Source organism: Muntiacus reevesi, chromosome 1 (assembly GCF_963930625.1).
Source record: "Muntiacus reevesi chromosome 1, mMunRee1.1, whole genome shotgun sequence".
In the NCBI taxonomy this organism is placed as follows: domain Eukaryota; kingdom Metazoa; phylum Chordata; class Mammalia; order Artiodactyla; family Cervidae; genus Muntiacus; species Muntiacus reevesi.
The window spans coordinates 72165706-72187773 of NC_089249.1; the positions used below are offsets into that span (position 1 = coordinate 72165706).

Sequence of the window (22068 nt, forward strand, 5' to 3'; positions counted from 1 at the left end):
AGTCCTCCATGGCAACCATAAAAGAGAAGAATATCTGAGATCCAACAGCTATCATGCTGCCTCCACTCACTTTGAGGAACCAAGGATGTAAAAAAATGCAGGATGCTGGCCCCAAGTAGCTGAGATGCATATGAACAGAATGATTTTTGTAAGCCCAGACTCTTACATATTCCATACATAGAAAAGTGCTAAATTCTTTAACTTGAGATATTTCTTTAATTAACAGTAATCTTTTCATGTTCGAGCTACCAGCCCCTTGATGTAAACTTCTGTATAGCCTAATTTCTCCCCACCACCTCCTCAGAACAGCTCTCTCGGGGTTACTTGAGATGCTGTCTCCCAGGTCTGAAGTCCTAAAAATTTCTGCTAAATAAAACATAACTCTCAACTTTTAGGTTGCAACTATTTTTTAAGTTGACAGTAGTGAAGATTCCAATTCACATCACACATGATTTTTGCACTTAGCTCAGAAAAAAAGTAAACAAATTTACAAAATAAAATTGGGACTTTTAGTGTGGGGGAAGAAGGTCTTGCCACGCCTCTGAGAGGAAACAGGCAGTGTCGATAAGAAGCACTTTCAGTTTATGAGAGAATGGCAAGAACGCTGACAGTCTTGAAGTCTCCAACACCACTCTCCACTGCTAAGAGCATGATACGGCTGATCCAGTCTCTCACGCTTGTCTCCTTCCTTGTCCCAGGTAAATGCTGAAGTATACCCATGTAGTCATGTTTGACTCCTGGTTTTTGCAGTTTGCTCGATCTAAATCACCTACATGTAGGTGTCTGTCTGTATCTCTACTAAGGGATCTGGTGGGGCTCACAGAGATGCCTGATAAACTGCCATTGCTTCTCAACTTAAAAGCTTACAGCCTGAGATCATTTAGAGTTAACAGCTTCAACTGTGTCTGCATTTAAATGAATTATATGCTGGGGCATGGGAAATGAGCTTTTCTAAGACACGACTGGGGTTTATAACCAGCATGTTGTGGTATAAAGAGAGCTAAGGTTAAGAAAAGAAGCCTTCTCACCAGAGTAGCTACTATCTTACTGTGTGATCACAAGTAGGCTACATGTTCCTTCTTAGCCTCATTGAAAATATTGAAAATCTATGGTTCTGCTTAGCTGAAATTTCCGAACCCAGCTAAAACACTCGAGATAGTGTTCTCGGTTTTTGCATACTTTGAAAAAACTACTCTCCAGCTTTCCTTTCCTTTGATACAAATCAAGGACTAACTAGTCCAGCAATACCTAATCTGCCAGACAGGAATTCTCAGATCCTACATACCTCTCATTCCCTGCTGTCCATTATGTGGAAAACCTGAAGGTTCATGTCAGGTTTTGGGGAAACACAAGTGGTCCGCTGGGGCCAAAGTGCAGGAAGGGGCAGGAGACAAGACAAGAAAGCTATCCCAGAACTAGCCCAGGGTAGCAGGTAAAAATAGTTAATATTCACTGTGGACTCATACTGTTCCAGGCACTGGGTCAAATGCTATACTTACATCATAGACGTAAGGTTTTTGACAGTTCTAGGAGCCTGTGCTATTATTATCCTCTTTTGAAATAACTTGCACAGACTTCATTAGCCAGTAGGTGGCAAGATCTTGTGATAGTTTTGAGGAACAGTGATGGTTGAATCAAAATGGCAGCAGCACAAGAGAAAGGACAGAAGCAAGAATCGCCACAGATGTAGAATTAGCTAATTACCTGGCAATGGGAATGGGGGGGGGGGGGAGGGAATTCATTGTCATCCAATAAGCAACCATTGAGCACCTACTGGATGCCTGGCACTGTTCTAGGTTCTGAGTGCACACCATGAATGAAGCAGAAAAACATTTCTGCCCTCACAGAGTTAACATTTTAGCAGAGGAAACAAACTATAAACAAAAGAAACAGGTGAAACAAAATAAATAAGAATATTGGATAGTGATAAAAGACAAGGAGGAAATAAATCAACCAAAGAAAGGAGAGATTAAATATTGGGAGCAGTGACATTTCAGACAGAACAGCCAGAAAGTTTAGAAAGTCGGGAGGGGGGAGGGAGCAGCCATGATGAGAAGATGATTTCAACTTTGGACCTACTAATTTTAAGATGTTAATGTGATATTCGTGAGAAGATTTCCTGGAAGTAGCTGGAAATTTAGGACCAGAGGTAGAGCTGAGGCTGGAGGCTTTGAACTCACAGCATAGAAATAATAAATAAAGCTAAGAAGAAAAATGTAAGGAGGACAGAAACTTGGGGAATATGTACAAGAGCAGAAAGAGAAAAAATGTATACATTCAAGAGCTACCCCCTGCCCAGGAGCCATGGAGGCAGACAAGAGATCCCTGTCTTTGCCTCCTTGCAAAATTGAACTCATCTCTAGAATTCAATATTCTGATTGCCCTCAAGTTAAAATTCCCATTTTTCTCCCCATTCCCATGAATATTTCTCATAAGGGCCCTATGAAATATACACTATTCTTATCCCCACTTTAAGGAAGAGGAATGAGGCATACAACGCTTGAATAATTTGCTTAATGTCACACTGTTGTGGGGGAAGTGAGGCTAATATAGGAAATGAAATATACTTGAATGTGTTTGCAGGTGTTCTGAGGTCCAGGAAGAAAGCTGTAATTTATGGGTTATAATTTAGGGAGACTGGCTCCAGAGTTTATTCATAACCATTTTACTATGCTGCATAGTTTACAAATAGCTATATATTCACATAAATGTATTTGTAATTATAAACTGTGATCCTAAGAAGATAATAAGCAGGGTACTGATGCTGAAAACTTGGCCAAATTGCTGCTGAATCAAATCTCAGAGACAGAGTTTTGGGTGAAGTAGAAAAGAATAGTTTTATTGGTTTGCCAGGAAAAGGGAGACACAGTAGGCTTCTGCTCTCAAAAACCATGTGTTCCAACCTGAGAGGATTTGGTGAGGAGTTTTATAGCAACCATTCAAGGGTAGGGTTGCTAATAAGATTAGGGTGTGTGGAGGGCCTGTACTATTTTAATCTCATCTCAGATAATTTGATGAGTTTCTGTGGTTCCTTTAATCTGATCTCAGGTGATCTTCTAGAAGAGCTTCTCTAGTTCCTTTAATCTGGAATGAAGAGTGCTGGCATCTTCCATTTGTTGGGAGTGTTAGTTCTATTAGTATAAAGAGCTCAAAGATATTGCTGTGCATGCTTAAGGCAGAACCAGGACCCTTCCCCAAAGCTGCACCATTGTTTTTACTGCTCTTCCCTTGTGTCTGCATTCCTTCTTTTTCCAGATTAGCAATTGTTATAATCTGCCCTTAGGAACTCAGGGAAGGTCATTAAAGTGAAAGTGAAGTTGCTCAGTCTGTCCACTCTTTGCGACCCCATGGACTAAAACCTAACCAGGTTCCTCCGTCCATGGGATTTTCCAGGCAAGAATACTGGAGTGGGTTGCCATTTCCTTCTCCAGGAGATCTTCCCGACCCAGGGATTGAACCCAGGTCTCCTGCATTGTGGGCAGACGCTTTACCGTCTGAGCCACCAGGGAAGATTTGAAGGTCATGAATGCTGGAGTCTATTCCCTACAAGCAAGATATGCAGGACAGAAAGGCTTTGGTGTCCATGAGCCCCACAGGGTCCTGCTTGGTTTCAGGACCATGGGATAGGAAAACAAGAGGACCTGCTTTAGATGGAGGTGGTATGGAAAGGATTTTCTGGAAAGCATCTCAACTGATGTCTAAAGAGAAGTCAAACAAGGGAGGAGTCTAATAAAGAAGCTTTCAAAGCAGTGGACATTACATGTGCAAAGACCCTGGTTCAGGGAAGAGTTTAGAATGATTAAGGAAGGGAAACCACTGTGAGAAGAGTATGGTACAAATAAAATCAATCTTGAAGCAAGCATGAAGGAAGATGACTCATGCTAGCCTACATTCTTTCAAGGGGCCAGACACCATAACTTGCTCCTTTTAGGAAATTTAGCTGTAAAGATAAACCGTGTTAAGAAATAATTCCAATAGATATAATTGAGATCAAACATCATCATGCCCTGGAGAAAATGAATCTCACTTGCCTCTACATTTAATTCTTTCTAGGTAGGAACTTATTAAATGTTAATATGCATACAAAGTATTAGGGGATCTTATTATAATGCTGATTCTGGAAAGGAGACTAAGTCTCTGCATTTATGACAAGTTCCCAAGCAACACCAGTGCTGCTCCGTGGACCACACATGAGACTTTAGCCACAATGGGGATGGAAGGATGGAGAAATAAGAACTAGTTCTTTGAGTGTGTTTGCAAGAAGCAGATACAGGAATTCTGATGTTCAAGAGAGAACAGTAGGAGGAAATATATGCTACAACCAATACACATGGGCCAACCATTGATTCTGAGGCTTTGAGCCAAAAACTTTGCAGGTTTTTCTGCTCAGAGACTATAATCCAATGACTTCCCTTCCCCTGAGCAGCATTATCTACTTCTTACCAGCCATCCACACCTATCAGTGTTTATTGTTGCTCACGACAGGCAGAGAGTTGTTTTACATTTTGTGATTATCAAGAACAGCTGGGTCTTTCCAGCTCTCAGAGTCTGCAGCCACTGCCCACTGGACTGCCAGCCTTTCATGCCTCCCAGTGTTCGGCCTCACTCCAGATCCAGCCTCAGTTGGGTCTCCATGCACAGACTGTTGTCTTTCTCCCTTTTTTTTTCCCCTAATTAAGGTGCAATTCACAAAATATAAAATAATAATATTAAAGTGTACAAATTCAGTGACATTTAGTGAATTCACAGCATTGGGCAACTACCACTTCTATTGCTCCAGAACATTTCATCACCCCAGAAGAAAACCTTGTACTCATTAAGCAATCCCTTCTCATTTCTCTCCCCAACTATCCCCCTTCAAACATTTATCTGCTTTCTGTCTCAATGAGTTCACCTATTCTGGATATTTCATATAAAGGAAATCATGTAATCTGTGAATTTTTATGTCTAACTTCTTTCTCTTGGTAAAATGTATTCAAGTTTTATTCCTATTGTATCATGTAGTGATACTTCATTCCTTTTTATTGTTGAATGATATTCCATTGTATGTGTGTACCATAACTTATTTATCCACACACCTACTGATGGACATCTGTGCTGTTTCCAGCTTTTGGCTTTTTCAAATAGTTATATTATGAAGACTTTTGTACAAGTTTTTGTTTTCAGTTCTTCTGGGGATGAAACTGCTGGATCATATGATAATGCTGTACTTAATTTTTTGAGGGATCACTAAATAGCTTTTCCACAGTGGCTGTACCAGTTTGCATTCCCACCAGCAATGTGTTCTAATTTCTCCACATCCTTACCAACACTTATTTTTCAATTATTTTTATTGTTGTTATTATTATTAGTCACCATCTTAGTGGATGTAAAGGCATTTCATAGAGATTTTGATTTCATTTCCCTCACAATTAATGATATTGAGCATCTTTTTGTGTGCTTATTGGCTATTCATATATTTTCTATCCTTCTGAATGTGTTTCATGCTGAGCTGAAACAGCCCACTATATCTCTCTTTCCTTTAGAGAGGCCTGAGCCAGTCCCCTAGCTTAGATAACCCAAAGTTTCTCTGACATTTTTTCAAAATCAGCTCAGTCTTACCTGCTTTCTCTATTCCTTCTCATTTCTCAGAAATACTCCATTTTTCTTCCTACATTCAAAAAAAAAAAATCATTCAGATAATCATTTAAGACACTTCACATTCTAATCTCAACCTATGCAGTATTCCAGTTTCCCTGGGCCAGATTCTGAGGGCTTAATGAGCTGACGAAGAAACTACTCATGTTCCCAGAGTGAGTGAAACTTGTAAACAAACATACCCCAAATTTCTGCTGACTCAACATCCACACCAGAGGGTGAGCAAGACCTCAGCACCAACCCCATGCTCCAAGTGGCCCCCAGTGACTAATAAGAGAACTTCCCATGGATCCCCAAAGCAGCCTTCTGTTGCAGTCATGAGGCATCTTCCCAATTCTTAGCCTCTTCTGTTTCTAGTCCTAATTAAATCTGCTATCAGCTGAACCACTTAGGGTAGACCTCAGTGTTCTGCAGAGAACATCAATGTTCATGCCAAGGATACAGAACTAGGACATTCCCAAAGCATCAGTGCTGATTCCAGGTAGAGTAGAGAAAAATACCTTCTTGTGCTCTCTGGGCCATACTGCATCATCTGGACCCCAAAACAGTTCTCCCTCAGTCCAAGTCTTTCAGAGGAGCTTTTGAACATTTTCAAAAGTAATTTTGATCTTTTTCAAAAGCAGCTTCTGACCTTCACCTTCCTTAAGCACAGCGGTTTAAATCTTATTCTTAGACCTGCAGGGAACTACTCCTACCTACCCCTTCTCCTCCTCCTACACCTTTTCCTCTTCTCCCACTACAAACTCCTTTCTACTCTCCTGGACTGATGCAAAACCCCACAAATAGAAGCAATTTGAACTTACCCTTAAAGGATAAATAGGAGCTCACCCGAGGGGAAAATGTGGGCGAGGTGTTTCAGTCAAAGGGAACAGCAGAGCAAATAACGAGCTGGTCATTCTTGAAATAATCAAGCAATGAAGGACCTCTTGTTTTTATTCAAAGCCGTGCTACAATGATATCTTCTCTGTGATGTGTTTCCTGACAACCTCCAACCCTTCCTGCTCCATCAATTCACTATTTGCACACCCATAGAGCATATACCTCTTATCAACTCAACATTTATTGGGCTCAAAATTGTGCTAAAACCTAGGGTTGTAGAGATAATAAGCATAATCCCTACACTCAAGAGTATGGATAATAGAGGAAAGCAACCTTGTAATTATGGCTAAGAGAAAGAAACACTTGATACTGAGCATACAGGGTGAAATCAGTGATGGGAGGGCAGTACGGAAGCAAACTCTATCCTAGGTCAATGCCTAACTCGCCACACCATAGCTGCATGTTTACCGGTCAGGCTTCTCTACCACAAGGTGAGCCCAGAGGACATACAGGGTCTTATTCATATTTGTATTCACAGTCATCAGCCCAGAAACTGGTATATGAAAGGAATCTAATAAATATGCTCTCAATGCCATGATTTCTAAGACTTTTATTCACTGAATTGGCATGAAAGTGAAAGTGAAGTCGTGTCCTACTCTTTGCAACCCCATGGACTGTAACCTACCAGGCTCCTCCGTCCATTGGATTTTCCAGGCAAGAGTACTAGAGTGGGTTACCATTTCCTTCTCCAGAATATTTATTTTTATTTATTTATTTGGCTGTGCAGGGTCTTAGTTGTGACATGTTGTATCTAGTTCCCCAACCAGGGATCAAAGCCAGGGCCCCAGCATTGAGAGCTCAGTCTTAGGCACTGGACCACCAGGGGAGTCAAGTGAAAGTGCAAGTCGCTCTGTTGGGTCCGACTCTCTGCAACCCCATGGACTATGGAATTCTCCAGGCCAGAATACTGGAGTGGGTGGCCTTTCCCTTCTCCAGGGGATCTTCCCAATCCAGAGATCGAACCCAGGTCTCCCACAATGCAGGCAGATTCTTTACCAGCTAAGCCATAAGGGAAGTTCGAATTGGCATCGAGCTGAGCAAATAGTAAAATGATTGCTAAATAAATGAAGGATTTCAATCTGTAAAGACAAAGGAAGCTTAAAAGTTTATACTAGTCAAAGAAGAACAGTTCCTAAAGAGTCCTGGGGCCACAGGATATGCCAAGATTCTTTACAAAGAGGAACTGGACCTAAACATCCTTGGCACAGAAACTCCAAGATGAGGAGTGGCGATGCACTCATTCACTTAACAGGATTCTTGCTCGTGCTCAGTCATGTCTGACTCTGCAACCCCATGGGCTGCAGACTTCCAGGTGCATCTGTTTGTGGGATTTTTCAGGCAAGAATACTGGAATGGATTGCCATGCCTTCCTCTAGGGAATCTTCCCAACCCAGGGACTGAATCCACATCTCCTGAGTCCCTTGCATTGCAGGCAGATTCTTTTCCACTGAACCACCAGGGCCTACTAGGTGCCAAGCACTGTTCAAGAGTGTCCACCACAGCGAACAAGCCAGATGAAAATCCTTGCTTTCGTGGAGCTTATGTTCTAGTGGAAGGGGAAAAGAGCAGTAAAACAAATATGCGAGTTACAAAGTGTGGTAGACAGTAATACAGAGAAAAACAAATTCAAAGGCAGTGAGTGTACAGCAGTGAGGACTGGTGGTGCGGAAAGTGTGGTCATAGAAGACCTCCTTGAGAGGGCAAGTTTGCGTTAAAGACCTTATAGAGACGAAAGAGTGAGCCGTGTGGACACCTCGGGGAAGGGCATTCCAGACAGAGGCAGTTACAAGTGTACAACCCTGGCCTTTCAAGGAAGAACCAGGCCCGCATAATGTGAGCTGGGAAGGGAAGAAGGTGGAGAGTTATAGGAAATTATGCCAAAGAGAAAAAGAATCAGATCACTCTGTCCCTCATAGAAAGTGATGTCGCTCAGTCGTGTCCGACTCTTTGTGACCCCATGGACTGTAGCCTGCCAGGCTCCTCCGTCCAAGGGATTTTCCAGGCAAGAGTACTGGAGTGGGTTGCCATTTCCCTCTCTAGGGAGTCTTCCTGACCCAGGGATCGAACCCAGGTATCCCACACTGTAGGCAGACTCTACCATCTGAGCCACCAGGGAAGCCCTTGTCCCGCATAGGCCATTGCAATTATTTTGTTTTGCTTTTTGTTGTTTAACCTCTTTTACTGAAATAGAGAAAACTGCAAATCCTAAGTATCAGCTCAATGAATAATCATAAAATGAACAAATCTGTGTATCCAGACATAGGTTAAGAAATGGCACATAACCAGCAGCCCAGAAAACCCTCGCTATGCTCCCTCCTACTTGCTCTCCCTCCCTCCTCCTCAAAGGTAACCCTATCCCAACTTTTAAAAGAATAGACTTATTTTGCTTGTTTTTAAAATTTAAATAAATGGAAGCATGTCACTGTATTCTATTTGTATCTGAATTTTCCTTTTTCACTCAAGATTTTCCTTGTGATATTTGTGCATGTGATTCCAAGAGGGAAGAAGGGTCAAATGACAAACAACAGCATGTTACAATGCTGATGGAAAAATGTAGTAAGGGCTGAAGTTTATGGCAGTGTTTATGTGACAGGCATGCATATGACAATTTGAGAGAGGAAGTGTGAGCTTACCCAGAAGTTGAGCACAAAATTTCTAAGAGACATTTCCTCCCCTACTCAGAGTCTCTCCTGAGAACTAAGGGATCTTAAGAAACTTGAGGTTGTTATAACAGTTGTTACTGTTGAGTCTCTAAATCACATCCAACTCTGAGACCTTATGGACTGCAGCACGCCAGGCTTCCCTATCCTTCACTATCTCCCAGAGCTTTCTTAAACTCATATTCATTGTGTTGATGATGCCATCCAACCATCTCATCCTCTGTTGCCCCCATCTCTTCCTGCTATCAATCTTTCCCAGCATCAGGGACTTTTCAATGAGTTGGCTCTTCGAATCAGGTGGCCAAAGTATTGGAGCTTCAGCTTCAGCTTCAGTATCAGTCCTTCCAATGAATATTCAGGGTTGACTTCCTTTAGGATGAACTAGTTTGATCTCCTTGCCTGTCCAAGGGACTCTCAGGAGTCTTCTCAAAAGTATCGGTTATTCAAAAGTATCGATTTTTCAGCACTCAACCTGCTTTAAGGTCCAATTCTCACATCCGTACATGAATACTAGGAAAACCATAGCTCTGACTATAAGGACCTTTGTCGGCAAAGTGATGTTTCTGCTTTTTAATATGCTATTTAGGTTTGTCATAGCTTTTCTTCCAAGGAGCAAGCATCTTTTAACTTCATGGCTGCAGTCACTCTCTGCAGTGATTTTGGAGTCCAAGAAAATAAAACCTATCACTGCTTCCACTTTTTCCCCATCTATTTGCCATGAAGTGATGGGAGCAGATGCCATGACCTTTTTTTTTAATGTTGAGCTTCAAGCCAGTTTTTTCACTCTCCTCTTTCACTCTCATCAAGAGGCTCTTTAGTTCCTCTTCACTTTCTGCCATTAGAGTGGTATCATCTGCATATCTGAGGTTGCTGATATTTTTCTGGGCAATCTTGATTCCAGGTTGTAATTCCTCCACCCTGGCATTTCACATGATGTACTCTGCATATAAGTTAAGTAATCAGGGTGACAATATACAGGCTTGACATATTTCTTCCCCAATTTTGTCCAGTCTGTTGTTCTATGCCCAGTTTTACCTGTTGCTTCTTGTCTTGCATATAACTTTCTCAGGAGACAGATAAGGTGGTCTGATATTCCCATCTCTTTAAGAATTTTCCACAGTTTGTTGTGATCCACACAGCCAAAGTCTTTAGCATAGTCAATGAAGCAGAAATAAATGTTTTTCTGGCATTCTCTTGCTTTCTCTGTGATCCAGCAGATGTTGGCAATTTGATCTCTGGCTCCTCTACCTTTTCTAAATCCAGCTTGAACACCTGGAAGTTCTCAGTTCACATATTGCTGAATCCTAGTGGTAATGGTTACTTATTCATTGATTCACTCAAATATTTCCAGATCCTACTTTGAATCAGGCTCTGTGCTCAGATATAAAGATAATTAAGATAACTATTAAATAAGATGATTAAGTTAACAAGAGAACAGAGGGCTACAAAATGGTATGATAAATGCTAGGAATTTGGCAAAAGATGTTAAGGAAGAATCTTCTTTAAAAATGATTGTAACCATTTCACCTTTTTTGCTCAAACATTAATGGCTCTGAGATAGGCTTATGAGAGTGTAGCCATTACATGTTACTTTGAAGTTATATGTATTAATTTTATACTTACCAGTTTTTATCTTCTCAACTCCTAGACAATTATCTTTTGGGAGCAGAAAAGATATCTTCTGGTATCATGCAAGGAGCACAAAACATTGTCAAAGGAGTTGGATCTGAATCTCAACTCTATTATTCTTTAGCTGGGTAACCTTAGAAAAATTAGCTAACTACTCTGTGCCTCAGATCTTTTTCTGTAAATGGATATGATAATATTCATCCTACCTGTCAGAATTGTTGTCATCATCAGATGAAATAATGTATAAGAGCTGTAAATTCCTGTTATTAGTCCTTTAAATCTCACAATCCTATTATGTTGAACACAGCAGGTATTTACTAAAGCTTTAATTATATTTCATCAGTAAAGAGTGCCAGAATTGTTGTCAGCATCAGATGAAATAATGTATAAGAGCTGTAAATTCCTGCTATTAGTCCTTTAAATCTCACAAGCCTACTATGTTGAACACAGCAGGTATTTACTAAAGCTTTAATTATATTTCATCAGTAAAGAGTTGCAGTTTCTGAAATCTGTGCCAGGAGTTGGATGCAGTTGTCCGTCTCCATCTCATGCCCAAATAACTCAGAGGCTGGGGTTGGATAGCATGGCTATGGCCCAGGTGTGACCAGCTAGTGTGGGAAGGTAGACTGGCTGGGACCAACCACTCATCAACCAAGGGTGCCAGGCATTTTGTTGGTGGAGCCTCTGTGACTGTCTACTTCAGCACTCCTCCCAGCTCTCTTCCTCTTCATCTTATCTTTGGACTTCAGCATCAGTGAGCTCTAACAGACTGGCAGCAAGGAGAAAGGGCGTGGGAAGTAGGGGGAGGGAAGGGAGAGTTACAACAGCTTGCTTTCTGTGTTCACAGGGAACTCAGTTTCAGAAGTCAGCTCAACCCCATTGGTTGTGAACGGGGTCCTGTGGGAGTCTGTAACTCTCCCCTCAAATTTTCCTGTGAAAGAGAGTATCTCGTCCATCACCTGGCTTCACAAGGGAAACTCTGTCATCTTCATATGGCCAAAAGAAGCAAAAATACAGGTGACTGATCCAACACGGAAAGATCGACTGAATATCACCGAGTCCTACTCATTGCAGCTCAACAATCTGACAATGGCAGACGCGGGACATTACCGTGCCCAGATAACCACACCAACCTCCCCTCTGTACACAGATTATAACCTGCAGATCTTCAGTGAGTCAAAACTCGGGCTTAATTTTGTATGGACTAAAAAATAGTACATATCAATTCTATGTGACTGCAAACATGCACTATAGACTTGTGGTAAAAAGTATGGCATTTGGAGCTAGACTGAGGTCCAGAAACAAAACAATTCAATGACACTGCACAGCAGTTAGTGACAGAACTGAGATTAGAACCGAAATCTTATGACTCCTTGACCCTGTATCAGGCTCCGTTACACTTGTTGAGACAAGTTTCTTCTGCGACTATTTAGAAGACCAAGTACAACTTCTGCAACAACCACACTCCTGAGACTGAATGCCAATACATTCCCAGGGCATTTTGGAGTACCTCTCCTTCAAAAGCACATACACAAAAACAAACGTAAGGTACACCAACATGTTTTACAATTGTGCCAAGGAATTTTAAGATAAAAATTATCAGCTTTTTAAAACATTGACCAATTAATCTATGTGTACTAGGCTAGAAATAGCAAAAATTTGATCTTATGGGCCAATATCAATTGATTGGGAGTAAGATTTAGCGTTAAGAAAAATGTGAGTCATGTTAAGTTTATTCACTGAGTCAACAGTATTTGTTAACCGTGAATGATGTTTGAGACTCTGTTTTAGGCCCTTGAGATATATCAGTGAGCAAAACAAAGATCCCTGACCTCATGGAGCTGACATTCTGGGTAGAGGGTATGGGGGGCAATAATAAAAATACACATAATATATGAACAAAGAACACAGTAAGTAAGCCATGAGAGCAACTCATGGAAAAAGAGATTAGAACAGCATAAGGACCACCAGAAATGCCAGAAAGCAGCAGTCTGTTTTAAATGGAGGGGTCATAATAGGCCTCATTGAGAAGATGACATTAGAGCCAAGGCCAGTTACAGGTGGAAGAGTGAGCCATGCAGATATCTGAGGGAAGAGCTATCCAGAACAGGCCCTCCCTGAGTCTGGCAGGCTCAAACATCAAGCAGCAGAGTAAGAGAGAGTAACAGGAAATGAGGTCAGTAAGGGAATAGGGAGCCACATCACCTAAGGCTCTGGGAGCCGTCACAAGGACTTTGGCTTCTACTCTTGGGGGGTGGAGAACAATTAGAGGATATTGCACATGTTGACTTGCGGGTATACATTATGCTCAGGTGGAAATGTCAAGTGGGTAATTATATATCCATCAAGTGGAGTAAGATATCAATATAGGTTTTTGAGGTCAGCAATGGACATTGGTTGAAGCCAATTCAAGCCAAACATTTGCCATTGCTGTGCTATGTGCTATCTCATTTAATTCTCATAATTCCAAGAAGTAGGTATTATTGCCCAGTTTTACATATGAAGAAATTGGGGCAAGCAGAGACTAAAATTTGTCCAAGGTCATGTAGCCAGTAAATGACAAAGCCGTGATTCTAACCTAGGTCTTCCTAACTCCAAATCCACTCTTGCCATGACATGAAAATTCTGTTTGAACAAGGTATGTTCCACAACCCCTACTCAGTTAGCTGAACTTAATGCTTTGCCTAATCTCTTCTAATGAGATAGTTGGAGTCATTCCAGTTTTTACTGGGTCATCTTTATTTCAACCCTTGGGCCAAGCCCAGGTCAGAAGGTTTTCCTGTACCGCCTCCATGTTCACGCTGATTCACAAGTGCTGACACAATCTTAGGTAATATTTTCTGGTCTCCGCTCTCAGAAGTATCTGCATCATGTATATTCTCAAACGCCCAAATAGATTGCACTTCTTCCTTCCCATGAACTGCTTGCTTGCTCTGTTTCTGCACTCCTTCCTTCCCTAATTCTTTAGTTCTTAACACACCCCTTTCTGACTTGCTGACACTCTGCATCAAGATCTCTTTATTATCATTTGAGGCAGCATCAGATCCAATGAGAACCAATATCCCAACAAAGTTGTGGGAAATTTGGTTCTCCAAGTAAGTTAAGCTTTTATCTTCCATCCCAGCTAGGAAAATTCTGATAATGGAGGAAACAGGGTTCATGCACCTGCTCCTCTGGTTTCTGAACTAAGGCTGGGCTGCATAGTCCCCAAATTATCTTTACACAAGGGACAGTGAACAAGGGCAGGAAGGACCCCAGGAATAAACTGGAGCTCCAAAAATTAAAGTGATCAGCTCAAAATCACCTGACTAGCTGGCAGAAACTCCAGTCTCCCCCTTCCTTCTGTTCCACTGCCTATTCTGTCTCATGCTGACGTCCCTCACCATTTGGTCACCACAGGCCTCAACCCCATCAATCAGGCAGCACACGCAGAGTTATTTACAGAGTATACAGCAGTGTCAGGTGGGATACATGGAAAGATGGGGGTGATAGAGATTTTTCACAGAGGGCTGAGCCAAGCCATTTGTCCTTCATCCAGGCCTCTTCTCTGCACACAGGACGACTGAGCAACTTACAAGTTGCCCATCACACCAAACTGTCTGAAAATAGTACCTGTGAGATCCAGCTGACCTGCTCTGTGGAGAATCCAAGTGATAATGTCTCATTCAGGTGGGAGGTAGCAGGAAATCCATTTCATAGTGAAGCAAATCTTTCTGTATCCTGGAACCCCAAGAGCCTCAATGAAGAGACCTACACCTGCATAGCTGAGAATCCTGTCAGCAATTTATCCTTCTCTGTCTCTGACAAGAGTGTTTGTAAAGGTAAGTCTGTCTCAGGTCTCTCTGAGGACCTTGAGTGTTGTGGGGTGTGGGGTGTCCCTCATGCCCTTTATGATTCCTAAAACAGTGGCCCCATGGGAGGCGGCTGAGTGATGCTGTGACAGGACAGACACCCCCTGGAGCTCTGGGTCTCTTACTCCTCTAGATCGCCCTCCTTTTCCCTCCCCCTCCACCAACCATTTCTCTAAGCCTCCCAGAGCCCAAGAGCAAAGTCCTCAGGAGGGCAAGATTGCTTCTTCTCTCTGTCTCTACCAGGCTCTGCCCTGCCCTGCCTAAATGAGACTCCCACTCGCAGAAATCCTGCCCAGACCCCCAGAACCTCTGGGGTAGATGAACCCACCCAACCCCCAAAGATGGTCTAGAAGAGATGCAATGGAGGCTCTAAAATACCACTCTGGGCCTCGCTCGATGTGTCTCAAATGCAACTTCTTTTTTTTTTTTTTTTTTTCTTTTCAGGTGTTATTAATGGGAAAAATGAAAACCTGGATATCAGATGGATTATCATTGTGGTTGTTTTGACATGTATATTCTTCATTGCATTGATATTAATATTTGTTCAGAGGAAAAAAGTAGCAGGTTTTCCTTTCTTCTTATTGTTACTTCTCCCAGGCTTCAGAGACTTAGAGTCTGGGGTTGTTACAAGACTCTGTCTTGTAGAAGACAGATGGGGGTGGGGAGGGAGGATGCAAACCTGGCTCAGTCAGTCCACTGGGACACTTGGGCTGTGAATACACATGCGCTAATCTCTTAAGGAAAGTGTCCTACTAGAAAATGCAGGACCCAGCCTTGGGGCCTGCCTGCCCTCCCTTCTGGGCCCCTTTCCCACCACATCCTCCAGAGCAGGGGTCCCTGACACCCAGACCCCGGGCTGGTACCAGATGGTGGCCTCTTAGGAACCAGTTCACATAGCAGAGGTGAGCAGTGAGCAAGCAAATGAAGCTTCATCTGTATTTCCAGCCCCTCCCCATCGCTCACATCACCTAAGCCCCACCTCCTGTAGATCAGGGGTGGCATTAGATTCTCATAGGTATGAGACATCTAACCTAAAGTCAAGGCAGTATATCTTGAGATTGCCACAAAATAGAAATAAAGTGCACAAAAAGTATAATGTGTTAGAACCATCCTGAAACTACCCCCTCCACCAACCATCCCTGGCACCAAAAGCGTTGGGGACTGTTACTCTAGAGAGACACCTACGGGGTAGAGGGTGGGAGGCTTATCTCACTAGTCACAGATTTCAATTTCCCTGATTTTATTTTTCAGGTTTCTTTCAATTCTCTACTCAGCAAACCCAGTGTCCTGGTGAGCTTCCAGACTCTTCATTCCCAGTCACTAAACAGATGGCAAGAGCCAAATGGAAAATGAAGTGGGGTGATCAGAGGGCTAGATAATGAGAGAGGAGGAGGTCACAATGTCATTATTCAGATGGACCAGATGGTGCAAGGGAAGAAGACCTGGAATTGTGCAAGTCTGTCCCTTGTGGGACCTACCGGGTCCCTTACAAGAATGCAAACTGGTCACTCAGGCAATTTCTTGGGATGGGATTAGGGCCATTTCCCATCCTATCAATGGAGAGACTGAGTGCCAGTGAAAGGGCTCGTGGCCTGTCCATTATCAACAGCAGGTGCAGTGTAAAGACAGGACCAGAGCATCAAATGCCCAGAGATGACTGCCTGACCCCATCACTCTATTCACCCAGAGTTAGGGTATTGAGTTTGAAGTGAAAGTCGCTCAGTCGTGTCTGACTCTTTGTGACCCCATGGACTGTACAGTCCATGGAATTCTCCAGGCCAGAATACTGGAGTGGGTAGCCATTCCCTTCTCCAGAGGATCTTCCCAACCCAGGGATCAAACCCAGGTCTCCTGCATTGCAGGTGGATTCTTTACCAACTGAGCTATGAATCAGAAGGCATGCATTCAAATTCGTATTTGATCATTTCCTGTGTAAATTTGCACCAAGGCAGTAAAACTTTCTGAGCCTCCAGTTTCTCATCTCTAATATAATCAAACCCACTCTAAGGAGCTCTGAGAAGTTGGATAGTACTATAAATGCGAGACAATCTGGCTCCATTATGCTCACCAATGAGATTCTCTAGCTCCTATGGAGCCAGTGCTGTTTTGTTCCAGAAGCTTCCCTTCCTGTGAATCCAGGGAGACTCTGAGGCTTTAGGGTAGCTCAAGACTACGTTCCCCCGGGAGATGAGATCAGAAATAGATCGAATAGCTGAAAAAGTTCTGGTTCAACCCTGAACTCCCAAGACTGGGACAATGAATGTACCCTAAGGAAGGGCAATGTTTCAAGCAACTACCTCTTTGGGGCCAGAGAGTGATGTGCGGGTGATAAGGTCCTGGGAGGGCAGACCAGAGTCCTTCAGTCATTGACTGTGTCTTCCTGTGTTAACAGCAGAAACTGTGAGTAACTTAGAGTACGCTTCCTTCTCTTCAGGGAACACTGTGTATGTTCAGGTCACCCATTCAAACAGGGTGAGTACTTTCAGGTTTATACTCCATCATGGTCATTATTTTTACAGTCATTATTAATGAACTTGTCACAATTATCTGACTAAATCCAAATGATGTACACCACTGAGGTGAAGTGAAGGCAGTAACAAGAGTTATGTGTGGGACCTTTCTACACCCTTTTGCTCTCATGCCAGTGGAATGTTTAGTCATACCTTGCTTTACATTGCTTAATCTAACTATGTAATGCATCAGTAAGTCATGTCCCTTCAGCTTACTTACAGGCTGCCTGGAAGTGAAAATTATGTCTTCCTCTCTCTTCCCCTGTGTCTTAGCATGAAGCCCAGTAAATATCTGCTGGATGGATAAAGTTGTTAAGTTTGAGAGTTCTCAAAGGACACAATTCTGTATCAGTGGGCTTTTCATCCTTTTGTAGGGGAAATAGCACGGCTCAGAAGAGTCTCTTAAGAGAGAAAGAGTGACAAGAATTGGCAATCCCTCAACTGTGAAAGACACTAAAGGCATGAGCAGCCCTCAATCGTCCCCTCCCCTCTAGCAACATAACAGGATGGCCTTGGTCAGGCACCAGGAACTCCCCATCATGCATCAGTAATTCTTCATCAGCCCCAAAATAAAGCACCGGCAGAGGGTACATTTCTAAATAACACTACACATCCTGAGAGACCAATTTCCACATCTAATGAAAAATAAGCCGAGAGAGCCAGCATTCTTTAATGATGGAAGCAGTAGTCTAGCTAGAAATCTTGGGTTCCACAGCCAATCTCCCCTCACAAAGCCCTTTACAGATGTTTGCAAAGTAGACTCTTTAAAGATAACAAACAAGAGATGCTCTCACCTCAGATATTTCAATTGCCTTTCCAATTTTCTCTTGATGACAAGATGAATCACTCGCAACAAACCAAGAATCTAATCTCCAACAAATTTATTAACTTTTTCTTTAGCAAATCATGGTACTTTGGAGAGTTTCAGAGGTTTTAATAACATCCTATATATACCCTAATTCATTTAAAATGCCAAAAACTATGAGCACGGGGGACTTCTGTTATTATCAGGCTTTTTATTCCAAGCAGAGTCATTCTTAAGACAAGGTATTCCTATTCTAACAGTTCTGCATGTTCAAGGAGACCCCAATGACATGATGGCCAGGTTATTAGAATCACAGGGGCAAAATAGAGCAGGCAATACCTCCAGTTATAGGTAGTAAAGATCTGAGACTGAAGATGTACTACACTAACCATCTGGCAGTGTAGGTTAGTTCTTTTTTTTCTGACTGCACTAGGTATTTGTTGCTGCTCACAGTCTTTCTCTAGTTGCAGTGAGCAGGGGTTACTCTCTCTAGTTGCAGAGTATGGGCTTCTCATTTTGCAGTGGATCCTCTTCTTGCAGAGCATGGGCTCTAGGGTGCACAGACTTCAGCAGTTGTGGCACATGAGCTTAGTTGCCCCATGGCAGGTGGGATCCTCCCAGACCAGAGATCAAACTCACATCCCCGGCCTTGGCAGGCAGATTCTTAACAGGTGGGCCACAAGGAAAGTCCCTGTAGGTTAGTTCTTAAAAATGAAGGAAAGAGAGTAGAATTGAATGCAGGACAAGAATGCTTTCTTTCCTTCACACCATCTGCCAACAAGGTCACCCTTTCGTCTTTCTCAGGTTCATGAGCCCACTGGTTTGCTGGCGTGCTGTGTTTCAATCTGGGGCTCAGGAAAGGTGAAGGAAATCCTTCCCAAATCTGAGAGCTAGTGGTGCTTGGTTTCCAGTTCCTCTTGCTAAACACTCCATAGCCTTCGTCCTGAAGAGTTTTGACATCATCCCTCTTTTGTCACACTGTCTTTCCCAGGAATATATCTGTTTGCATGAGTTTTATGTGATATATGTGTACATGAGTACATATCTCTTTATGTAAGCCAAATCAATATGATTGTGTTCTACAGGAAGCAGAAATCTCAAAACTTGTGAAAAACAATGACTCCAACACAATTTATTCTGAAGTTCATCATCCCCAAGAGGTAAGCCCATAATTTCCAGCTGTTCTTACATTCTTACCTCTCTTCTCACACCTAAGATTTCGCAAATATAGTAATAGTAAAGGGACCATTTTACTGATGCCAGAAATACAGGATACAGAAAGTCTCAGGATATACCTAAAACACATCCAGGAAGTTACCTTGTATTAATATTAGGATCACCACACTTAACTGAGTTTTTAACCTACTTTTTAAAAATATACATCTGTTTGTTTATTTTTATTTGAAGTATGGTTGGTTTACAATGTTATGCCAGTATCTGCTGTATAGCAAATTGATGTAAGCTACTTATTTTTCTTTTAATTTAATCTTACCTTAGGCTGTGAATATCCCTATCTGCCCATAGTGACTTCCAGACACCTCTATAACCATGAGGAATGGCCTGACACTCTGGTTTCTGTTGACCTTCTTTATTTTTCTCTTTTTCCTATTAGAGAAAGCCCATTTATTCCAGGACAACTGCCCATAACAACGTCATGTAATTTTCTGAAAGACTTCAAAGGAATTTCAGAATTACATATCTGCTCCTGATCCCATGAGAAAGAACAGAGCTTGGCTTCTGACTGACCACATAATTTGAATATCTAGGATTATCAGACTTGAATCTGCTTACTCAGGTCAAACATTTAAGGAATAACGTCATTTCCAGAATGTGACCCAAATAACATTTTCTAATCGGCTCCAGGCGAAAATATACATCAGATAATAGGCCTGCAAAAATTCTCAACAAGATACTACCAATCTGAATTCAACAATACATTGAAAGGATCATACACCATGATCAAGTGGGATTTATCCCAGGAATGCAAGGATTTTCAATATCTGCACATCAGTCAATGTGATACACTACATCAACAAATTGAAGGATAAAAATTATACGATCATCTCAATAGATGTAGAATAAGCTTTTGACAAAATTCAACACCCTTTTATGATTTTTAAAAAAAACTCTTGGGGAGGGTGGTGGGAGGGGGGTTCAGTATGGGGAACACATGTACACCCATGGCTGATTCATGTTAATGTATGGCAAAAACCACTACAATATTGTAACATAATTAGCCTCCAATTAAAATAAATAAATTTTTAAAAATAAATAAAACTGAAAAAAAGAAAACCTCTCCATAAAGTGGTCATAGAGGGAAACAACCCTAACATAATAAAGGCTATATATGACAAGCCTTGGAGAAGGAAATAGCAACCCACTCCAGTATTCTTGCCTAGAGAATCCTGTGGACAGAGGAGCCTGGTGGACTGCAGCAACTTACCATGTGACAAACCTGCAACTAACATCATACTCAACAGTTAAGCTGAAAGCATTTCTTCTAAGATCAGGAATAAGACAAGGATGTCCACTCTCGCCACTCGCCACTTTTATTCAAAATAGCCTCCAACTAATAAAAATCAATGGGAAAAAAAAATAGTTTTGGAAGAACTAGCCATGGCAATCAGAGAAGAAAAGAAAAGAAAAGGAATCCAAATTGGAAAAGTAAAATTATCACTGTTTGCAGATGACATGATACTACACATAGAATATTCTAAAGATACAACCAGAAAACTACTAGAGCTCATCAGTGAATTTGGTAAAGTTGCAAGATACAGTATTAATGCAGAGAAATCAACAAAATCAACAACAAAAGGTCAGAAAAAAAAATTCAAGAAATAATCTCATCTACCACAGCATCAAAAAGAATAAAATACTTAAGAATGAACCTACCTATGAAAACAAAAACCTGTACTTCAAAAAGTATAATACACTGATGAAAGAAACCAAAGACCACACAGGCAGATGGAAACACATACTGTGTTCTTGGATCGGATGAATCAACATTGTCAAAATGACTATATTACCCAGGGCAATCTACAGATTCAATGAAATCTTTGTCAAATTACCAATGGCAGTTTTCACAGAACTAGAACAAAAAAATCTTAAAATTTGTGTGAAGACACAAAAGACCCTGAATAGTCAAAGAAATCTGCAAACAGTAAATACTGGAGAGGATGTGGAGAAAAGGGAAACCTCCTACACTGTTGGTGGGAATATAAATTCATACACCCACAATGGAGTAAGCAGTTTCCTTTAAAAAACTAAAAATAGAGCTACCATGAGATTCAGCAATTCCACTATTGGGCATATATCTGAAGAAAAACATGGCTCAAAAGAATATATGCACTCCAACATTCATTGCAGCATGATTTACAATAGCCAAGACACGGAAGCAACCTAAGTGTACGTCAATAGAAGAGTAGATAATGAAGGTGTGGTACACTTATACAATGGAATATTACTCAGCCATCAAAAAGAATGAAATAATGCCATTTGCAGCAACATGGGTGGACCTGGAGATTATTATACTAAGTGATATGCAGATCTTTTTTAAAAATGATACAAATGAACTTATTTACAAAGCAGAAACAGATTCACAGACTTAAAGAATGAACTTACGGTTACCAGGAGAAAGGGTTAAAAAAAAACGAGTCTAGTTATTGACTTTCTCGAAGGTAACTAAGCAAATGAACTCATGGTTGGCAGACAGATTATAATTCAGAAGACAACCAGTTGTCTCCTTTTAGAAAGCAGGAGGACTGTGACTCACTGGGAGGGAGCACAGTGTGCTGGTTACGTGTATTTTCTCTGGAGCTGACCCCATGCTCTTATCATAATACATCATTTACTAGATGTACCTCCTGGAACATGTTACCTAACCTCTTCCAGCTTTGGCCTCCTACACTGAAAAAGGAGGGTAGCCGTGGATCAGGCCTGTTATACAAATGAAGGACCTAAGTTATCACTGGCTTCAGTCCACAGGGTCGCAAAGGGTCGAAGACAACTGAGCGACTGAACTGAACTGAACTCAACTTCCCTATAACCAGGCCCTTTGGACTCAACCTCCAATGAGTGGACCTCTCCACTTTTCTCCA

At 41.7% G+C, this 22068-nt stretch overlaps 1 protein-coding gene across 1 annotated transcript; it reads left to right on the forward strand.

Moving 5' to 3' along the window:
• The first annotated feature begins 592 nt into the window (after positions 1-592).
• SLAMF6 (SLAM family member 6) lies at positions 593-19883 on the forward strand. Its single transcript, XM_065925404.1, has 8 exons — positions 593-698; positions 11653-11976; positions 14363-14626; positions 15101-15220; positions 15908-15946; positions 17049-17128; positions 19057-19131; positions 19584-19883. The coding sequence occupies exons 1-8, from the start codon at positions 593-595 to the stop codon at positions 19629-19631; spliced, it is 1056 nt and encodes a 351-aa protein (XP_065781476.1). The 3' UTR covers positions 19632-19883.
• The last annotated feature ends 2185 nt before the right edge of the window (positions 19884-22068 follow it).